This window comes from Onthophagus taurus, chromosome 10 (assembly GCF_036711975.1).
Source record: "Onthophagus taurus isolate NC chromosome 10, IU_Otau_3.0, whole genome shotgun sequence".
NCBI classification, from domain to species: domain Eukaryota; kingdom Metazoa; phylum Arthropoda; class Insecta; order Coleoptera; family Scarabaeidae; genus Onthophagus; species Onthophagus taurus.
The window spans coordinates 1,268,869-1,289,802 of record NC_091975.1 but is presented as its reverse complement, the minus strand read 5'-3'; the positions used below and the strand labels follow the sequence as shown (position 1 = coordinate 1,289,802).

Sequence of the window (20,934 nt, the reverse complement as noted above, 5' to 3'; positions counted from 1 at the left end):
CAATTATCTTAATAAAAAAATTTTACATCTCTATTAATTAAGCGTCTAAGTGTAATTATGTATAAAAATTCAAAAATCATTATTTTGAGGTTATCTCCTTAATTATTAATTAAATCAAAAAATGTTGTTAACAATATTTGTTAAGAATTGCATCAGGAACAGTGTTTGTTAAAACAATTTTTTTCTAACTTGAAATTTTAATTTCCCACTGAACAGTATGCTACAAAAATTAATATTTTTGAGGTTATATCCTTATTGTTGATTTAATCAAAAAATTTTGTTAACAAAATTTGTTTAGAATTACTTCAGGAACAGTGTTCGTTAATAAAATTTTTTGGTAACTTAAAATTTTAATTTCCCTCTGAATAGTATGCTATCAAAAGTAATTATCTCAATAATTATTGTTTTTATCAAAAAATGTTTTAAATAAAATTTGTTTCAATTTCGATTTTGAATCAATTATCTTAATAAAAAAATTTTACATCTCTATTAATTAAGCGTCTAAGTGTAATTATGTATAAAAATTCAAAAATTATTATTTTGAGGTTATCTCCTTAATTATTAATTAAATCAAAAAATTTTGTTAACAATATTTGTTAAGAATTGCTTCAGGAACAGTGTTTGTTAAAACAATTTTTTTCTAACTTGAAATTTTCATTTCCCACTGAACAGTATGCTACAAAAATTTATATTTTTGAGGTTATATCCTTATTGTTGATTTAATCAAAAAATTTTGTTAACAAAATTTGTTTAGAATTACTTCAGGAACAGTGTTTGTTAATACAATTTTTTGCTAACTTGAAATTTTAATTTCCCTCTGAATAGTATGCTATCAAAATTAATTATCTCAATAATTATTGTTTTTATCAAAAAATATTTTAAATAAAATTTGTTTCAATTTCGATTTTGAATCAATTATCTTAATAACAAATTTTTACACCTTTATTTAACGACTAATTAATGTACAAAAAGTTTAAATAAATTATTAAAGTTTAAATAAACAACTGGTTTGAACATAATTTTTCCAAATCTTCAAATGTCAGAATAAATAACAGTCTCTAAATAGTTCCTTCGTTAGCTTTTCATCGAGCCTCTATCTTCCACCTGTCCTTTGTCTCTTTCAGCTCTTCTTATTTGGCCATGATATATTTTAGCCAATTTAGACACGATTGGAAATATTTAGACATACTTAGACAAGATTGGATATATTTAGACACATCTGGTCACATTATTAACAAGATAGACAATATGTGGACATGATGATGAATGTCATGGTTGTGGAACTCCAAGACTCTTCCGTTCAAAATGTCCAAAATTCTTCAGTGGTATCAGTGGAAACTTCTTATACCAAAAAATATTCTGCGAAATAACGTATCTCGTTATGCCAATCCATTTGATGATGATCCAGTATCAGAATTATTAAAAAAAACAAAAAAAATCTTATTAAAACTTGTCAAAAGAAAATAGACGTTTATGACATCTCCATAATATTCGCAATTTTGAGTTCAATTCTAAAATTAAATTTTCTTCCAAGTTGAGATATGTTTCCAAGAAAGCAAGCAGCTTACCAAGCAATTAATGTAGAGACAAGCGAAGACAGTTTAAGCGACACTCGATTTTATTCTGCAATATCATTTCTAAATGAACCAATTGTACGAATTTATTTCATTTATTAATTGAATTAGATTGAGTTAGTAATAAAAAAATTTTTAGATAGAAGAAGAACCACAAAAACCACCATCGAAACAGAAAGAAGTTGATTACGTAATCGTAATCCCCAACAAGAAGCTACAAAGCTTTGAAAACGCAAAGTACGCGCATAACTTTTTGAATGCTTTATCTGCGAAAGGGGTTGATGTAAACATGGATTATGGAATTCATTACACCAAGTTTTTATTTGTACGATTAACAATTCCTGATATTTTAGTTCAGGAGTTAGCTACTGCTTATAAAATTAATTTGTCTTATATTAACCCGTATTATTCGTCTGAAACGCAATATAATTGGAAATTATTTCAAACTGAAATCGATTTGAAAGATTCTTCTCGTATTTTTCGAAGAGCACCGTAAGTTATATTAATTTAATTTTTTTTTATTAATTTAAATTTATTTTATGGATAATAAGGGATACTTTAATGGATTTAAGACCGACTAAACCTACAAAAGCTGAAAAATCAATGCTACTATATCTATTAATGACGAAAACTTGGTTTGATGTAAACGCCAACGATTATGGGGTTGATAAATTACTTTCAAAGGGAATATTTGCTGATGCGTATCCTTTACACGACGGTGCTTATGAGTGGACGAAAATGGGGCAACTTACTGATAGACAAGTAGATAAATTTAAAATTGTATTGTCAAAAATTTTTTTTCTTAGCTTTTAGCTAAATATTGGGCAAGTTTTTTATGCGTTTATAAAAATCAACCGTTAAATTTAATCGAAAAATATTTCGGCACCAAAATAGCGATTTACTTCGCTTTTATGGATTTTTATATGCGGTGCCTAGCTTTGGCTGCCTTGGTCGGTATAGTTTTCTACATTGCTGGGTTATTAATGGCAATATTTAAGAATCACAATGTAGTCGATGAAGAAATATGCCAAAGCAATTTGACGTTGTGTCCGGTTTGCTCTAACAATGTTACATGTAAATACGAGAAATACAACAAATATTGTGCTGCCATGAAAAAAGGGGTCGTTTTGGATACTATCTTTTCAAGCGTTTATGGAATTTTGATGTCAGTTTGGGGTAATTAATTTTTCAATTGTTTTTATCCAGTTTTCAATTATTTTGAACAACATGAGATCGACCTATTTCGAAACATTTTGAACAATTTAACTACCTTATAAATAGGGCACGGAACTTTTGTAACAAAACGACACGATTTCCCCCCTCCACTCATACAAAAGTTGTTCTAAATTAAATTCTATAACAATTTTTTCAATAAAAAATATATGAAAATATATATATAAACATTTTTTTGAGGATATGTTCTTAATTATTGATCAAACCAAAAATTTTTATTAACAATATTTGTTTAGAATTACTTCTGGAACAGAGTTCACAGTTAACAGTGTAATTTCCCTCTGAATAGTATACTATCAAAAGTAATTATCTCAATAATTATTGTTTTTATCAAAAAATGTTTTAAATAAAACTTGTTTCAATTTCGATTTTGAATCAATTATCTTAATAAAAAAATTTTACATCTCTATTAATTAAGCGTCTAAGTGTAATTATGTATAAAAATTCAAAAATTATTATTTTGAGGTTATCTCCTTAATTATTAATTAAATCAAAAAATTTTGTTAACAATATTTGTTAAGAATTGCTTCAGGAACAGTGTTTGTTAATACAATTTTTTGCTAACTTGAAATTTTAATTTCCCTCTGAATAGTATGCTATCAAAATTAATTATCTCAATAATTATTGTTTTTATCAAAAAATGTTTTAAATAAAATTTGTTTCAATTTCGATTTTGAATCAATTATCTTAATAACAAATTTTTACATCTCTATTAATTAAGCGTCTAAGTGTAATTATGTATAAAAATTCAAAAATTATTATTTTGAGGTTATCTCCTTAATTATTAATTAAATCAAAAAATTTTGTTAACAATATTTGTTAAGAATTGCTTTAGGAACAGTGTTTGTTAATACAATTTTTTGCTAACTTGAAATTTTAATTTCCCTCTGAATAGTATGCTATCAAAATTAATTATCTCAATAATTATTGTTTTTATCAAAAAATGTTTTAAATAAAATTTGTTTCAATTTCGATTTTGAATCAATTATCTTAATAAAAAAATTTTACATCTCTATTAATTAAGCGTCTAAGTGTAATTATGTATAAAAATTAAAAAATTATTATTTTGAGGTTATCTCCTTAATTATTAATTAAATCAAAAAATTTTGTTAACAATATTTGTTAAGAATTGCATCAGAAACAGTGTTTGTTAAAACAATTTTTTTCTAACTTGAAATTTTCATTTCCCACTGAACAGTATGCTACAAAAATTAATATTTTTGAGGTTATATCCTTATTGTTGATTTAATCAAAAAATGTTGTTAACAAAATTTGTTTAGAATTACTTCAGGAACAGTGTTTGTTAATACAATTTTTTGCTAACTTGAAATTTTAATTTCCCTCTGAATAGTATGCTATCAAAATTAATTATCTCAATAATTATTGTTTTTATCAAAAAATGTTTTAAATAAAATTTGTTTCAATTTCGATTTTGAATCAATTATCTTAATAAGAAAATTTTACATCTCTATTAATTAAGCGTCTAAGTGTAATTATGTATAAAAATTCAAAAATTATTATTTTGAGGTTATCTCCTTAATTATTGATTAAATCAAAAAATGTTGTTAACAATATTTGTTAAGAATTGCATCAGGAACAGTGTTTGTTAAAACAATTTTTTTCTAACTTGAAATTTTCATTTCCCACTGAACAGTGTGCTACAAAAATTAATATTTTTGAGGTTATATCCTTATAGTTGATTTAATCAAAAAATTTTGTTAACAAAATTTGTTTAGAATTACTTCAGGAACAGTGTTTGTTAATACAATTTTTTTCTAACTTGAAATTTTAATTTCCCTCTGAATAGTATGCTATCAAAATTAATTATCTCAATAATTATTGTTTTTATCAAAAAATGTTTTAAATAAAATTTGTTTCAATTTCGATTTTGAATCAATTATCTTAATAACAAATTTTTACATCTCTATTAATTAAGCATCTAAGTATAATTATGTATAAAAACGGAAAAATTATTATTTTGAGGTTATCTCCTTAATTATTGATTAAATCAAAAAATGTTGTTAACAATATTTGTTAAGAATTGCATCAGGAACAGTGTTTGTTAAAACAATTTTTTTCTAACTTGAAATTTTCATTTCCCACTGAACAGTATGCTGTTCTTTTAATCAGAACGAGTGGAGGGGGGAAATCGTATCGTTTTGTTACAGAAGTTCCGTGCCCTAATGATAACTAACGCCAAGGAAACAAGGACGAACCTCAAGGTAGTCCAGGAATCCCCAGAATCTCCTACACTTGATAATAACTGACATCAAGGAGACAGGAACTGGTTAATGAGGGGTTCAAGATAATAAAGGCCAAATTGGGGTTCCTTTAGGTAGTCCAAAATCATCAGGATCTCCTGAATTAGATGGCAATGTAGGTCAAGAAGGCAAAGATGGATTTTCGGGTAAACCAAGATCTTCTCAAAAACTGGTGTCAAGGAGATACCTCCAAATACTTCAAGAACGTTAGTATAAGATGGTTCCTCTGGTAGGCCAGAATCTCCTATACTGGACGAACATGAAGGGTAAAGTGAAAATAATGGTTCCCGAGGTACTCCAGGTTCAAGAACGTCTCTACTTGATAATAGCGGAGATCGAGGAGGCAATGATAAAGCACCAGGTAGTCCAAAATATTCATAAACTAGTTGAACACGATGGTCAAGGTCAAGGCCAAAATAGTAGTCCAAGACCCCCAAAATTCTTCGGTTTAATGACATCAAGAGGGGAGTAGCATAACTCCAGGTAGTTAAAAATGCTCAGGATTTTTTCGACTTGATGACAACTAAGATTAAAACAAGATTGGAACTTCAGGTAGTCCAGAATTTCCTCGACGTGATGATAACTGAAATCAAGCAGCTAATAGAGGACCTCCAGGCAGTCAAGGATCCCCAAGATCCCTCGACTTGATGACAAAGGAGATATATAAGTTATAAACCAATTTTGGACAATGGTGGTGCAGTTTTCAGTCATTCTCACCAACTTGGACTTGCTATAAACTAGTCCTTATGCATTTAGACAAGCTTTATATGGTTGATTTTCACATTTTCATATTTTTCTCGTTATTGATGAATCTGACAGCAAAAGTTAAAGAGAGCAATATTGTTAAGAACAAAATTTGCTACAAGTTTTGTTTTAAAATTTTTTTTCCAATGTGCTTTAATTCCGGAATTGAAGCAAAAGTGAAAGAGCTACAATAATCCATATATTTCAAAACACTTAATTTTTAATATTTTTTGAAAATTTGACAAAAACTTTTTAAATTATTTCCTTAATCAATACAAATTCCAGGAATACTCGTCATATATTTCTGGAAAAGGCGATTAAATCTCCTCAGAATGAGATGGAACGTTCTTAATCTCCGTTGGCAAAAAGATATGCGACCAGAATATGTCAAAATAGCCAAACGCACCCGCACCAACACCGCAACGGGAGAACAAGAACATTACATTCCAAAGTGTCAAAGATTTTTCACTTTATCTTTCACAAATGGTTGTATCGTTTTATTGGTAACACAAAGAACTTAATGTGCAAAACAAATTTTTATTTATCTTTATTTTTAGGGATTCGGATTAATTTTATTCGGAATATGCATGGTCATCATCGGAAATCGCCTTTCTTTCTATATCATGTACAGCATTGATAAAAAAACGGTGGTACAAGCATCATTTTTCAGCAAAATCTTTGGTGGGTTCATGCTGTTTATGCAATTCCATGGATTTGTTACTTGGTTACCGATGGCGGCGGCTTATTTTACAAGAATTGAGGTTCCAAGTACCCCACATAATTACGACCATTCTTACATTTTGAAACATTCGATTTTATTATTTGCAAATCGATTCAGTTCGCTTATTTATCTCACTTTTATTCGGGTAGAAATTAATTAAAACAAATTAATTTTTTAAATAATTTTGAAATTTAAAGGGTCGCGCTTATGACCATCCGGGAACAACCCAAAAATATTACTTAATCAAAGAATTTACTCACGATTTATGCGGCCCACATGGTTGCTTTCAAAACTTAGGGGTCGCTTTGGGGGCGCTTTTTTGCTTGGGTAGTGCAAAGATTCTTTTTGCACAATTTACAAGAATGTAAATAATTATTAATTAATTAATTAAGATTAATTAAATATGTTTTAGGTTTATTAACGTTAAAGCGGGGAAGCTTGATGTTGTAAATTTACCCCAATGGGAGATGGATTTTAGTTTGTTACGATCGAGTCGACTTTTCACCTACAGTAATTTCTTCGATATAAGTAATTTTTAATTGTTATTAAATTAATTATTTATTACATTAATGTTTTTAGTTTCCCAATACGCGATAATTCTCGGTTTCGTCTCCGCTTTCCCTTTAGCCCCGCTTTTTGCGGTGATCAGAAACATTTTCAAAATTAGAATAGAAGCGATTAAGTTCACGAAATACAGCAGGAAATGTATTCCGATGAAAGCAAGCGGATTAGGGCCTTACAACAAAATAATAAGATGGGTTTACCACATCGCCACTTTTGTAAATGTATCATCTTACTAACACATCTTTCAAAATTCTTTATAAATATGTTATTTTAGGGCTGCGTGATTGTATTTTCAAGCTCAACCATATCTTGGCTTCTATACAAATTTTATTATAAAACTGAAGGGGGTTACTATAAATTTATGCTTTCTGGTTAGTTAAATTCATCCAAAATAATCTAAATTATGTATATAAAAGTTAATCTTGATTCTTTAGAATTTGATTCAGCTGATCTCGCAGAAAAATCAACACAATCCCAGGGAGTTTGTTATTATTCAGGACACCGCCACCCCCCAAGCAGTGCTGAAAAGTACACCCACAAATCCGAATTTTACGTGATTTTTATCGCACAACTACTTTTTTTAATTCTTTACGAGGTAAATATGTTTCTTTAAGTTTTAACTTTAAATTGTTCCTTTTATTTTAGCAATTAATCATGTTTATGTGCGGCTTATTAAAAGGTATTTTAAATGAAAAGCCGCGAGTTTTTAAAGAACGCGTTTTGCACGAAGAAATTTTAGTGAGGGAAGTTAAACAGAAGATGTTGAATGATTTGTATAATGATCCGAGTCGTAAAAAGTTTCCGGATGGAGTTCATATTCCTAGAATATGATTCATGTACAAACATCTTAAATACAAAATAAAAACAGCTTAAATTATAAATTAAAATGTTTTTTATTATTTACAATGATGACTTTTTATGCTGCTGTTAGAAGAGTTATCTCTTTGTAGTTATAGAGTTTTTTGAGGCATTATTATTTATCTAATATACAGAAAACTGTAATTCTTCTGAGGCGATTCAATAATCAACGGAATTGGGTATCTAACATTTTGCAAAATTGGACTGTAATCGTGTAATCAATGCAAAGACTTCATTTTTAACCGATTACCGATGTACATTAAATAAATTCGAAAAAGTTGAGTTTAACATTTTTTGGATCGTTCGTTCAGTGATTGAATAAAAGATGACGCTCAAAATCGATTTAATTTTATTGTACTTTTTAATAATATAATTATTGCTTTTGCTTAATAATCATAAATTAATCTAATTTTGGGTTTATTTTACAAAAATAGTGTTTTAGTATTAATTTATAAAAATAAAATTCGTTAAATGTCAAGTAATTTAATTAGTGTTTCGTAGTGTTAACGATAGATGTCGCAAAATTAAACCGCTCTAAGTTTTTAGGTTATGTTACTTTTTGTTTATTATTTATTTTCTACGTCAAGAAATTGTGACAATAAGGATGGTAAAAAATTACATTAAAATGATTATTTAGCTTTAATTTTTTCTTTATTAAAGGCGTTATCTCACGAAAAGAAGGAACAATTAGCAAAAGAAATGTCTTTGAGGAAAGCTCAAGATTGCCTTACACTTATAAGGTCAAGGAGCGATGAAAGAAATAAATATAGGAACTTAACCCGTTACATGCAAAATATTTCAATTCGTTCTTGTTATCTAAAAGTTATCTCTTTGTAGTTATAGCAGTTGAGTTTTTTGAGGCATTATTATTTATCTAATATACAGAAAACTGTAATTCTTCTGAGGCGATTTAATAATCAACGGAATTGGGTATCTAACATTTTGCAAAATTGGACTGTAATCGTGTAATCAATGCAAAGACTTCATTTTTAACCGATTACCGATGTACATTAAATAAATTCGAAAAAGTTGAGTTTAACATTTTTTGGATCGTTCGTTCAGTGATTGAATAAAAGATGACGCTCAAAATCGATTTAATTTTATTGTACTTTTTAATAATATAATTATTGTTTTTGCTTAATAATCATAAATTAATCTAATTTTGGGTTTATTTTACAAAAATAGTGTTGTATTATTAATTTATAACAATAAAATTCGTTAAATGTCAAGTATTTTAATGAGTGTTTCGTAGTGTTAGCGATAGATGTCGCAATATTAAACCGCTCTAACTTTTTAGGTTATGTTACTTTTTATTTATTATTTATTTTCTACGTCAAGAAATTGTGACAATAAGGATGGTAAAAAATTACATTAAAATAATTATTTAGCTTTAATTTTTTCTTTATTAAAGGCGTTATCTCACGAAAAGAAGGAACAATTAGCAAAAGAAATGTCTTTGAGGAAAGCTCAAGATTGCCTTACGCTTATAAGGTCAAGGAGCGATGAAAGAAATAAATATAGGAACTTAACCCGTTACATGCAAATTCAAAAGAGTCAGTTGGAAAGTGCTGATAAAATTGAGCATGAGAAACAAGCTGTGGCGTTACAATCAGCTTTGGTAGCAAAAAAAGAAAAATTGGCTCAAGAAATTGTTAAAAAGAAAAATGAGGAGCTGAGTGAAAGCTTATTGAGACAACAAATAAGGCGAGATTCGTATGAGCTGCGCGATTTAGAGAGAAAGCTTAAAGCTGCTTATGTTAATAAACAATTATTGACTCAATTGGCTGAGAGAGAATCCGAAAGACAAGCAAAGAAATTCAAAGATAAAGAGGTTATGATTGCTTTGGAAGCTGCAAGAATGAAAAGTGAAGACTATCAGAAGGTGCAACAAGAGAAAGAAATGAAACAAAAAGCCAAATACAAACAAGAATTGCAAGATCAAATGATTTTGGTGGAAAGAACCAAAAGGTTTCAATACGAAGAGTTTTTGAGGGAAAAAAAGAAAATTGATGATATTGTACAAAGAGCACATGATGAGGATGAAAGGGAATTGCAAGAAAAACAATGCAGAATACAAAGAACTCGAGAGGAAATGATGAAATTTAAGGAAGCCCAAGAATTATGGAAACAAAAAGACCGAATGCGTTTACAAGAAGAAGACAGGAAATTAACCGAATACGTCCAAGCCAAAGCAAGGGAACAACACATCAAAGAAATGAACAAAGCCCATTCAGACAAACAAAACGAAGAAAGAATGGAAAACATCGCTCGCGAAATGTACTTGAGACAACAAAGAAACAGCGAACGACAAACTTTCGTCGAAATCCTCAAAGAAGAAGAAATCTTAGCCGAATACCGAGCAAAAGACCAAAGAGAATTAGAAAAAAAAATCAAATTACGAGAAGAAACCAAACAAGTTCTCGACTACCAACTAAAAGAGCGCGAAGATCGAATCAAAAAAGAAGCGGAAGAAGACGCTAAATACGTTGAACAACTCCTCGCGAAAATGGCTGAGGAAAATAGATTAGAACAAATGTCCGCTGGAAAAGCTCGCATGAGATTGTTACAACTCAAAAAGGACGCTGTCGAGCAAACGAAAGCGAGGCGACAAATGTATGCGGAAAAAATGCAGGAGGAGATTAGGATTGAAGAGGAACGGGTTCGACAGGAAAAGAGGAAGCAACAAATTATTGACGAGGAACGGTTGAAAATGTTGCAAGAACATGCGAAAAATGTGATTGGGTTTCTTCAACCTGGAGTTTTGCAAGAAAAGGATTTGGAGTATTTGGATTGTGAGGTTGTTGAGGAGTATAGGAAGAAAGAGGGGTTGTAATTTGAGGAAATGATTGAAATTAAAAATTACTCAGTTTTAATAAATGAATGATTGTAATTTTATTTTTATGAATTGTATGTTTTTATAAATAAACAAGACATTTTTTGATAAATATTATTAGTAATAAATTAAATATTAAATCCATATAAAGTCGATACGAAGTAATTTTGTAGAATTTTGACAGAGACATAACCTCAAATTTCATTTTTCATTAATTTCTTATTGTAATTCATGTTTGTTCGGTTGAAAACGACTGGAAATGAATTTCAATTTTAAGATTTTAGAGGATATCTATAAGGCTTTTAACATATTTCCATGCATTTCCTGATAAATTCCAAGAAACGTCAAGGAATTTGAAAGTTTTCAAAAGCTGTCAAAGGTCAAAGTGGTTAGATATTTGAAAATTGATTTAAAAGAGCATCAAAATTACGAAATATCATGCATAATTATAAATAATTTTAAAATTTTTAAATAATAATTTGACAAATTAAATTAGAGATATTTCAAATGTCAAAGTTGGCGACATTGAAAAAACTAAAGTACAAATTTCAAACCGATGAATTTAACCAATCAGGAGACGTTATTTGAAAATTTAACATTCGAAAAACGGAATTTATCTACAAAAATGGTGGTTTTTGTTGTGTGAAGAGATGCACGCATTTTTTTTGCTCTCCAAAATAAATAAATTAAATCTACATTAACGAGTGTAAAAAAAATATATCCGTTCCTGTCCAACCACTGAAGAAAACGATTGATTCTGTTAATATCGAAGAAACTAATTTGGTCCCGTATTGGAAATATCCGTTCCTGTCCACAACCATCGAAAAAAACAATTGAATCCGTTCCTGATCGAAGAAAATAATTGGTTCCGTTCCTGGTAGAAATCATTCTTTTGGTGAAGAGAAAAATTGGTTCCCAATCCTGAATCCAACTGTTCCTGTCACCAAGAAAATATTGGGTAAGTAAAATTTTTTTTTTATAAAATTTTTTGTATAATTTGAAAAGCCGCGAAATTATTTCGTTTGAATACTTGCTATTTACTTTGTATTCATATATATACTTGCATATATCGTTTTAGTGTGTATGACCTCATTATATATATATATATTTAAAAATTCAAATAAAGACATCTGTAATAAAATTGGTTGGAATCTGAGCTAACCGAACTCCGTTTTACAACTGCTAGCAAGTATCGCCGTCTATAATCGTTGCAGTAAACTAAAAATTTTTCCCCCCTCTTTCAAAAACATCCTACCTCGTCTACCACGTCCGAACAGTACAACAAAACGAGAAGACGTCCCTAACCCTAGTTTTCGGATCAATTTGCGTCGTTAAAAATGTCGGAAATCAGCTGTTTCGCATTAACGCACTTGCCGAACGTGCTCGCGTCAACAAACGTGTTCACGCCTGAACGTCGCGACGTTATGTACAGGTAGGAGTAACCTGAAAAGGTACGAGCCAATAGCGTGGCCCCTCTCCGGCCAATGGAACTCCAACGCCAACAGTGTTTATCGGGCCGCGGGCAGACTTGAGACGGGCGCGAGTTCGCGTCGAACCGCGTTTGGGGTGTTTTCGCGCGTCCGTTGGCAGCCGTGTTGTGCGCGATTTTTACCTCGCGAAGGTGGTGTAAAATCGAATTAAAACCAAAAAAAAGTAATAATAAGTTAGTTAAGCGGTCGGGGTTGTTGATACATCAAAAGGGAGTCTTGATGGGAGAAGAGGACGTGGTCGACGACGACGCCGTCCATTCATTGAAATGGCAACAAGCGTGACGACGTCCGGCGTCGGTCGAGGTCGACGGAAACAGGCCAAACCGCAACGAAAAGGTAAGGAAAAATTGCTCGTTGAAAACGCGCCGGTCCGAACACGTGCGTCAAGCGCCGGTTTGTTTACCCCGGACGCCATCTTTTGAGGGTGGGGGTAAAATTGTTTTAGACGTCAAACGTCACTACGATCTAAACGTGCTGCGTTCATGTATCATATAGATATATATATAGTATTGCAAAAAATTTTTTTTTTATTAATACAACAAAAAATCGTTTTTTGTTGTTCTTATAGCACCTTTTTAAATAAAATGGTTGGGGCAAAAACAAAAAAAACATTTCTTTTGTTTATAGATTTTTAAAGACTGACTCAGACTTGATGTTTGTTGTTATGTGTGACACTATTTTTTTTGTTGCTTTTAATATACAGTGTGTCCCAGGATAGATGTTACAAGAGGTCTTAAAAATTTTTGAATTTTATTTTAAGGCTAAGGAATTAAGCCCTGCTTGGTGTAAAGAGAATTTTAAGAATATTTTGATGTTTTGAAAACAAAGTCGGCCTTGACAGTGAATCAAAACCTATTTTTAGTTTAGGTAAAGTAACCTTTTTGTTCATGGTACGGAAAAATTTTAATAAAAAAAGTTGTTTAAAATGAGAAATTATGGTCCTATACAACATTTCAGAAGGATCTATCTAGTTTGGTTGAACCATCACATTTTAGTTTAAATAACATAATATTGTATAATTTTATTTTATTTAAAAAACTAAGCTGTTAGCTAATTTTCTATTGTCATTATATTTCTTTTTCTCTCTCTTAACGTTAACAACGCTCCCCGAAGTAATACATGTAAGATTGGTATTAGGAAATCTCTCCTTAAACTGCTGCACCACTGTTCTTAGAGCGCATAACACTGCACGACGTAAATTTTCTGTTCTAATGTTAACATAATGCAAGAGTAATTGAAATGTGAACTAAAACTGAGGGATAATACATTTTTTAATGGCATTTTTCATTATTGTTTTTCTTCACTCTAATCTAATCTAAAATATGGTGGTTTGATCTTTCTGAAATTTTGCATAGTGTCATAATTTCTCATTCTGAACAACTTTTCTTAATGAAATTTTGCCGTATCATAAACAAAAAGCATACTTTACCTGAACTAAAAATAGAGTTGATTTTCAAAATATGAAAATATACTTAAAATTCTCTCCACACCAAGCAGAGCTTAATTCCCCATCCTTAAAATAAAATTCAAAAATTTTTAGGTGATTATACCTATTGTAACATCTATCCTGGGACACACTGTATATATAAAATAATTTATATATATATAATCTTTGAACGGTGTTTCGATACCAATATAAATAACATTTTAGACGGTAAACTATCTAAAGAAAGTTATCTGATAGGCTTAAAAACCTTCGGTGGTCATAAATAACAGAAATAAAGACCTTCACCAGCGACAACACACACTCATATACAACGTGACGTAAATGCCTTTTCATTTTTCTTAGCGAACCAAGGCAAGTTGTTGATAACCTATGAACCTGAGCCGGGTGTTATCTACCGCTTCCAAGGCCCTATTAAAAACCGTCCGGTCGTTTTCAGGTCTTTTCCTTTCATATACATCGGGCAACAATAATTATTTCGAAATGTTTTGTAACGTGTATGGAGATAGTGTGTGGTTTACGGTTTTGAGTGGAAGGCAAATTGCGAACAGATTGCGCGATTCTGTTTCTAAACTGAAATTGATTGACAGGGATTTTCTTGGCACTGTTTTAACACCTGCGTTCGCCGGCCGATTGGCAACGACACAACGACAGCGTCGGCTAATTATGGAGTGGCGCCTGAAAAGAGGGCTACAATAATCCATGTCGGGATTATAATTAGAATGTTTTCGATTAAGAATTCTGTATTATAACGCGAAAATTAAAATTGATACGAAACTGTTTTATTGAGAAAGTTTGTTGGTGATGAATCATAAAAACATCGTCCATAAACTGTTTTATTAAATCGTTGATTAATACCAACCTAACGGAGTTGAAATCCCAACCCATCCAAAAACGTCAATTTTTAGATTTGGGCATTTTATGGTTTATAATTAAAAATGCGAATAAGCTAGAAAGATATTGTTTATAAATAATATCTTTGTCGATGTATTATAAACAATCGGTTTTTACACTTGGCGATTTTATTGTATGTATATCTAGTCAAGAACATGAAGAGGCAGAAAAGTAGCCACCTCCATTCCAACTACAGCAGTACCTATTTTTCAGTAAGCTTATACAGTTGTTCCAACTCTCGATCACACTTTGCCGTTTCATGATTTTAGTAACATGTCGAGTAGATCAAATTCCTAATAGCTCTATTTAAAGACAAAATAAACTTGGAACACCTCATACAATCATAATAGCTCTCAAGTAGTTGAAACTCGCTATATCCGTTGTCTGGTCAATAAAGTAATGTTCCATCAATTTTTCTGCCATACGAGAAAGTCCGTTGTGTTACCATTTAATCTCATTGCTGCATAGTCTAGTTTTCTATGACTTTCCAACCCAATTTTGGCTTTAGTATTAGGCTTCCTCTTGCTCTTCTTCTAGGTTTCTGCGTTTAGTCTCAGAACCTTTCTTATAATTTTTCTCTCCTGCATCACATGGTCTTTTAATAGGTCTTATTATGCTTTGTATATTCGTATTCTAACTGCTCTTGTTATATTTTTATTACCCACCTTATAATTGGTGTAATATGCTTTGCCTTTATTGTACACTTGCATCATTGTACTTCGTATCATAATCCAATGATATTGATATTGTGGGTTGCGGAGGAATGCTGCATAGCACTGGAACAAGCTGTAACGAGAGTCTGTCTGAGTTTTAACTAGGAGAAGACAAAGTTTCCTGGTTGCCGCTAGAGTCTTTCCGATCAACATTTTTTTTGTATTACCAGTTTTCTTCCTCTTTGTTTAGTACCTTTTTTGTTTCATAAGTCCTTATTGCAGTCTCCTTTCTTTCTGGTCAGTCTCATTCCAATCTTTCCATCTAAGCCTTTTCACTTGTTCTGCTTGCTATTGTCTTTCTGCCCAAACTCCGTCATCTCTTTTCGGTCTATATTTAGTTTTCTTCTTTATCTTTTTGCTTTCTTTTCCTATCAGTTTCTTTCTAGTCTTTGTCTTTCTTCTTTTTCCCATCTTTGTTCAGTGTATTATTAGCCCTTTTCCAGTCTCCATCTTTTCTGCCCAGGTTCTTTCTTCTGTTTGCAGTCTTCTTATTCTTTCCGAGTTATGTGCAGCTCAATATCATCTTCTCAAGAGAAGTTAAATTGAAGAAATCGTAGCCTTTATTACCAAGTTTATGCATTACAATAAAAAAAGACTTGAAATAAATAAAATCCACAAGAGCACAGGAAATTTAACATCCTCAAACGTGCTTATTAATTTTCTTAAGCTCATAAATTACACGGTAGGTTTGGTGAGGCGCTGCGGCGGCGTCGGCGTCTATTCCAGGAGACGCCACGGACGAACAGTTAGACGCCAGGCGTCACACCCCGTAACTTTGGGAACGTCCTCTAAATTACCGCGGGCGTATCGAAGATGTCGTCATTTTAGAAATGCATAATTGTGGTGTTACGACTTCCGCCGATTTATTTATCGAATCGGACGGGTATTCTAATTTATGGATCGTACGTTGTGTAGAGTGTAGAGAACGCGGAGGATTGAGTCCTGCCGATGCGTATGCATTTTGGAACAATTCCAAACCGACTCGTAAATCTACGGTTAACTACGAAAGTATTTGCTAAATACTGCATCGCTGTAGGTTTTCGTTCGATGTAGGTTTCGCGCAAAACTTGAAATCGGGCCAAGTTACCTTCGGGATTTCCACCGGCCAAAAGTCGATTCGTAAAGGTTCCAAAAAAAATAACAATGCTTTTTATGAATGACAGAAAAGTTTTTTTTTTCGATTTTATCTCAGTATTTTTGGCTTCGGACGGTGTGTAAAAAGAGCCGAGTTCGTTTTATGATTGTTTAATTTATGAGCACCTCGAACCAAATGAATTCGTCTGGAAGTTACCGTTTTAATGTGCGGCGACTGAATTTCAAATATTGAAAATACGAGCGCAGGTGCTGCAAGTTCTATTTTTGAAACGTTGATGTAGGAAATATTGAATTTGTTGTTTTAAAAAGAAAATTGATTGTCAGTGTGCTATTGTAGGGTATTGAACCTTTAGTTAGACCACCAGACGATAACCTTGTTATCAGCTCGGCCGAAACCGAAGGAAAAATGGCTGATTACGATGCCCGGTTAGTTTCCCCTCACCTATGGTGGGGAATCATCGCGGGGAATCCGCTACATAGAATCGGAGCACGTAAAATTCCCTGGCTCAATGCCCCTAGAGTTCTCTCCTGATCGCTTGCAAGGTTATATCAATCAAGCCGAGTGAATAAAGTTGTTATGTGCTCTACCAGACCTAAAACGCGTTCCGTCGGAATCGTGTACAAACGTCCGACATATTTAACGTGTTATTTCTTTCAAATTTAAAATAAACTATAATAACGACAATTTTACGTGGTAACTTTTATTGCGACACATTCATACCAATTTTTAACTTCTTACTGATTCTTACTGAAAAAGATAATTTTTTGTGGATATTTCAACTATATCATCTAACAGTTTTTACGTCATATCTAGGGCACGGAACTTTTGTAACAAAATGATACGATTTCCCCCCTCCACTCGTTCTTAGCAGAAAATTTCATACAAAAGTTGTTCTAAATTAAATTCTAGAACGATTTTCTCAATAAAAAAAATATAAAAATTTTTTTGAGCTTATATTCTTAATTATTGATCAAATCAAAAGTTTTTATTAACAATATTTGTTTAGAATTACTTCAGGAACAGTGTTTGTTAATAAAATTTTTTGCTAACTTGAAATTTTAATTTCCCGCTGAATAGTATGCTATCAAAATTAATTATCTCAATAATTATTGTTTTTATCAAAAAATGTTTTAAATAAAATTTGTTTTAATTTCGATTTTAAATCAATTATCTTAATAAAAAAATTTTACATCTCTATTAATTAAACATCTAAGGGTAATTATGTATAAAAATTTAAAAATTATTATTTTGAGGTTATCTCTTTAATTATTGATTAAATCAAAAAAAGATGTTGACAAAATTTGTTTAGAATTGTTTCAGGAACAATTTTTGTTAACATAATTTTTTTCTAACTTGAAGTTTTAATTTCCCATTGAACAGTATGCTGTTCTTTTAATCAGAACGTGTGGAGGGGGGAAATCGTATCGTTTTGTTACAAAAGTTCCGTGCCCTGATCATATCATAAACTATAATCTTTAAGCTTCAATTTAATATACATATCATATTATTAGTCTTAAAAATACAGAACGTATAATTTTTTGAAAATTTCCTTTTTATTCATAAATTTGACAATTTCTTCTTTAATAATTTTTTGCATCATATCATAAGCTAGAGTCTCTAAGCTTCAATTTAACATACATATCATCATAGACTCGTACCTTGACAAACTGCGATGTTCATTTTCTTACATTTTTCAAACATTAATTAATTTAGCTAACTTCTCTTCTATCTGGGTTGACTCTACAGTGCTGCAAGAAGTTCAGTAAGTTGACTACGTTGGTTGAATATATGCGATAGTTACAAGTAGTTGAGATTTTACAAACACATTTCTAGTTGAAACTCTACAAATAACATTGTTTACTGTCTTTCCAAATTCTTATCTAACACTTCTTATTAACTTTTCTGCTTGCATAAATAAGTTGTCTGCTTGTATAAGACTGAATACTGCTGCTGGATGACTAAGTAATCTTAAGGAAGGCTATATATCAGTATAGAATAGTAGATACTGCTTGATGAACAATGAATACTGCTTGCAGAAATTTACTTACCGTTTGCAGAAATCTAGAAAACTTGAATACCGCATACATATACTACATATTTGATTTCGTAGTCGAGATGGAGCAGATGTTGCCATAAGACCACACTGGTACCATTGGATCTGGAAACTTGAAATTTGAATTAAACTCAAACCGTTTCATATTTTTATTCCGAATCATTTCGGAAAAATGATTTTTTTCTTTAATCTGTTACTGTTTACTGTTTAAAATAACCTTTCTAAATGATTTAAACCGGGTGTAGGTTGGTTTTTAGTGATGTTATAACCCTCTTGTTCATTTTAATAATATAATCCATAATGGAGCGTAAAATTTAATTATACACGGTAAATAATCAGTGCATAAAACGTTAGGTTTAAAAGCCGTTCTGAAAATAGGGTCCAGGTATAGTGTGTCGTTGGGGGCCAGGTGCTTGTTGCCCAAGTAAAAACGGGCGCAGCTCGAGTGGTCCGGGACCCTCTTTGTCCCCGGGAACTCTCTCCATTGCCCTCCACTTATTTATAGACTCGTGATTGACGGCAATGATTAACGTTCGGCTCGCGGCGGCGGCGCCATAAAATAACAATATTTGAAATACTACCTCCTATTTCTGGAGAGTGGGCCACGAGGGGCGGCTTATACTGAGCAAGACGTATCGTTGTTTAGAATAAGTGGGGACCACCGCGAATTTCAGGAAGTGCCCGAGATTTATCAGGATAAACGTGTTATCTAGTTGTTTTGACAATCGCCGCGTGTTAACTGTATTACGACCAATCCAAGTAATGTACCTAAGAAATCTCTACGCGGTGAATATTTTCTGAACTCCATCTATGTGTAGGAAACCCCTTCTCGAGGAAGACAATGGTGTAATCACGGCATTGCTGGACCCTTACCTGGGGGGTCCCTGTTATACAATCTCCATGGTGACGCTCTGATGCCAATTTACATACTAAAACCGCGGTCCCCATTAATTGGACCTCGGCTGAGGTATACACGTATAACGATTAAATCGGGACCCCTTTCGCCATCAACCGGATGGAGCTTATATTTTTGTTATTTCTCGTAGGTATCGTAAAACGAATCGAAAAAGCCGACTAGAATCCACCATTTTTTTCTTGTTGGGAAGTTTATGGTTGCGGTTGAGTGGCCCAAACTGTTTGGGTGTCATAAAAATTAAGAAGCTTATAAAATATTTCTTTGTGGTTTTAAAGATATACATAATCTCTGCCAATGATTCTAAAAAATGTTTATAAATTTTATTTATACTTCTTATATCTTAGCATTATCTAAAATCTTTAAGCTACAATTTAACATCACGATTTCAATAATATTATCTTATAGTTTTTATATCATATCATAAACTAGAATCCTTAAGCTCCAACTTGACATATATATCACATGCTGATTCGTAAAAATACAGATCATATGACTTTTTGAAAATTTTTGTTACTTTTAATTTTTGAAATATTATTGAAATTTCAATCTAATACTTTTTATATCATGCCATAAACAATGCTTAAGCTCCAATTTAACATACATATCATATTATGCTCATTCCTGAAAATACAAACAATATGATTTTTTTATATTATTGTATTAATTTTGTATGTAAATTAGACAATTTCTTTCAGCTTCAATTCAACATACATATCATATTATGGCAGACTGCATATTCATATACATATTTGATTATATTTTCCATTTTGTTAGAAAGAGTATTTAATTAATCCTCTTGGACATCCACTTTTAAACCCATCAAATACTCGCCTCACGTCCCCTGCTTTGAAATCGCAAAAATCCCCAACGGTATTAAAAATTTTGAAAACGGCGGGCGTCGAGTAAAGGGGTGCGTACGAACCGAGCGGGGGGTGATATAATTTATTGGGACGCGCTTTTTGCGAGTGCTCCGATTAGTAATATCGTCAGTGGTGCCACCTGCAATTCGCCCGGAAAGCAATTAGCGTTTTTGCGCACCTCACGTTCTCGCCGGTTTAATTTCGGCACACGTTCGCCTGATTTATGGCGAACAATTCCCCTTTTCGGAACCCATCTCTAAACACCAAACGTTTCAAGCAACGCATTTCAAGGACGTTTTGTCTCTCCTACTGGATGGACAAAGGGCCGCAACTTGGCCGCGTTTTTCTACGGAAGGGTGAAGGGGACGTAGAGAGAGGGTGCGAAATGCTTCGGTTCCTTTGAGTCCTGCGGGGGAATCTTAATTAAAGAGCCGTCGCCATGGCTACTAATAGCTCCGAGTGACCTGTCCGGCACCTAGTGGAAGTTCAGAGGGTAAACAGCGTCTCATTACTGTTACGGACCACTGTTACAGAAAGGATGTGAGAGGGTGTAAATGGAAACACGACTTTGTCGCAATTAGATGAAAAGAGGAGAACAAGAAACTGCAAAAATTAATGAAAGAAGAAAATTCCTTTATGAAGCTATTTTATGAAACACTCGAGTTTCTTTTTAGTTCCAA

The 20,934-nt window shown here is 32.0% G+C and overlaps 3 protein-coding genes across 5 annotated transcripts in view; all 3 read left to right on the top strand.

Moving 5' to 3' along the window:
• The first annotated feature begins 1,138 nt into the window (after positions 1-1,138).
• Positions 1,139-7,977, top strand: LOC111418447 (anoctamin-5-like). Of its 2 annotated transcripts, none has more exons than XM_071199398.1 (12): positions 1,139-1,652; positions 1,714-2,066; positions 2,126-2,336; positions 2,381-2,750; positions 6,098-6,315; positions 6,370-6,678; positions 6,731-6,897; positions 6,946-7,043; positions 7,113-7,318; positions 7,372-7,468; positions 7,532-7,692; positions 7,743-7,977. In XM_071199398.1, exons 1-12 carry the CDS (start codon positions 1,542-1,544, stop codon positions 7,926-7,928), a joined length of 2,487 nt encoding a protein of 828 aa, XP_071055499.1. In that variant the 5' UTR covers positions 1,139-1,541; the 3' UTR covers positions 7,929-7,977. The 2 variants fall into 2 exon arrangements, with proteins under 2 accessions (XP_071055499.1, XP_022906760.1); XM_023050992.2 differs by having other exon boundaries at positions 6,946-7,061.
• Positions 7,978-9,206: 1,229 nt separating this feature from the next.
• On the top strand, positions 9,207-10,900 carry LOC111418363 (meiosis-specific nuclear structural protein 1). Its single transcript, XM_023050898.2, has 2 exons — positions 9,207-9,313; positions 9,367-10,900. Exons 1-2 carry the CDS (start codon positions 9,311-9,313, stop codon positions 10,786-10,788), a joined length of 1,425 nt encoding a protein of 474 aa, XP_022906666.2. The 5' UTR covers positions 9,207-9,310; the 3' UTR covers positions 10,789-10,900.
• Positions 10,901-12,063: 1,163 nt separating this feature from the next.
• The window catches only part of LOC111418381 (Zn finger homeodomain 1), a 265,526-nt gene continuing 256,655 nt past the window's right edge, over positions 12,064-20,934 (top strand). Inside the window, exon 1 of one of the 2 annotated variants that reach the window (XM_023050919.2) lies at positions 12,064-12,614. In XM_023050919.2, the coding sequence (XP_022906687.2) occupies positions 12,545-12,614 (70 nt within the window). In that variant the 5' untranslated portion in view covers positions 12,064-12,544. The remainder of the gene's footprint in view (positions 12,615-20,934) is intronic. The other variant, XM_071199539.1, reaches the window with a different exon arrangement.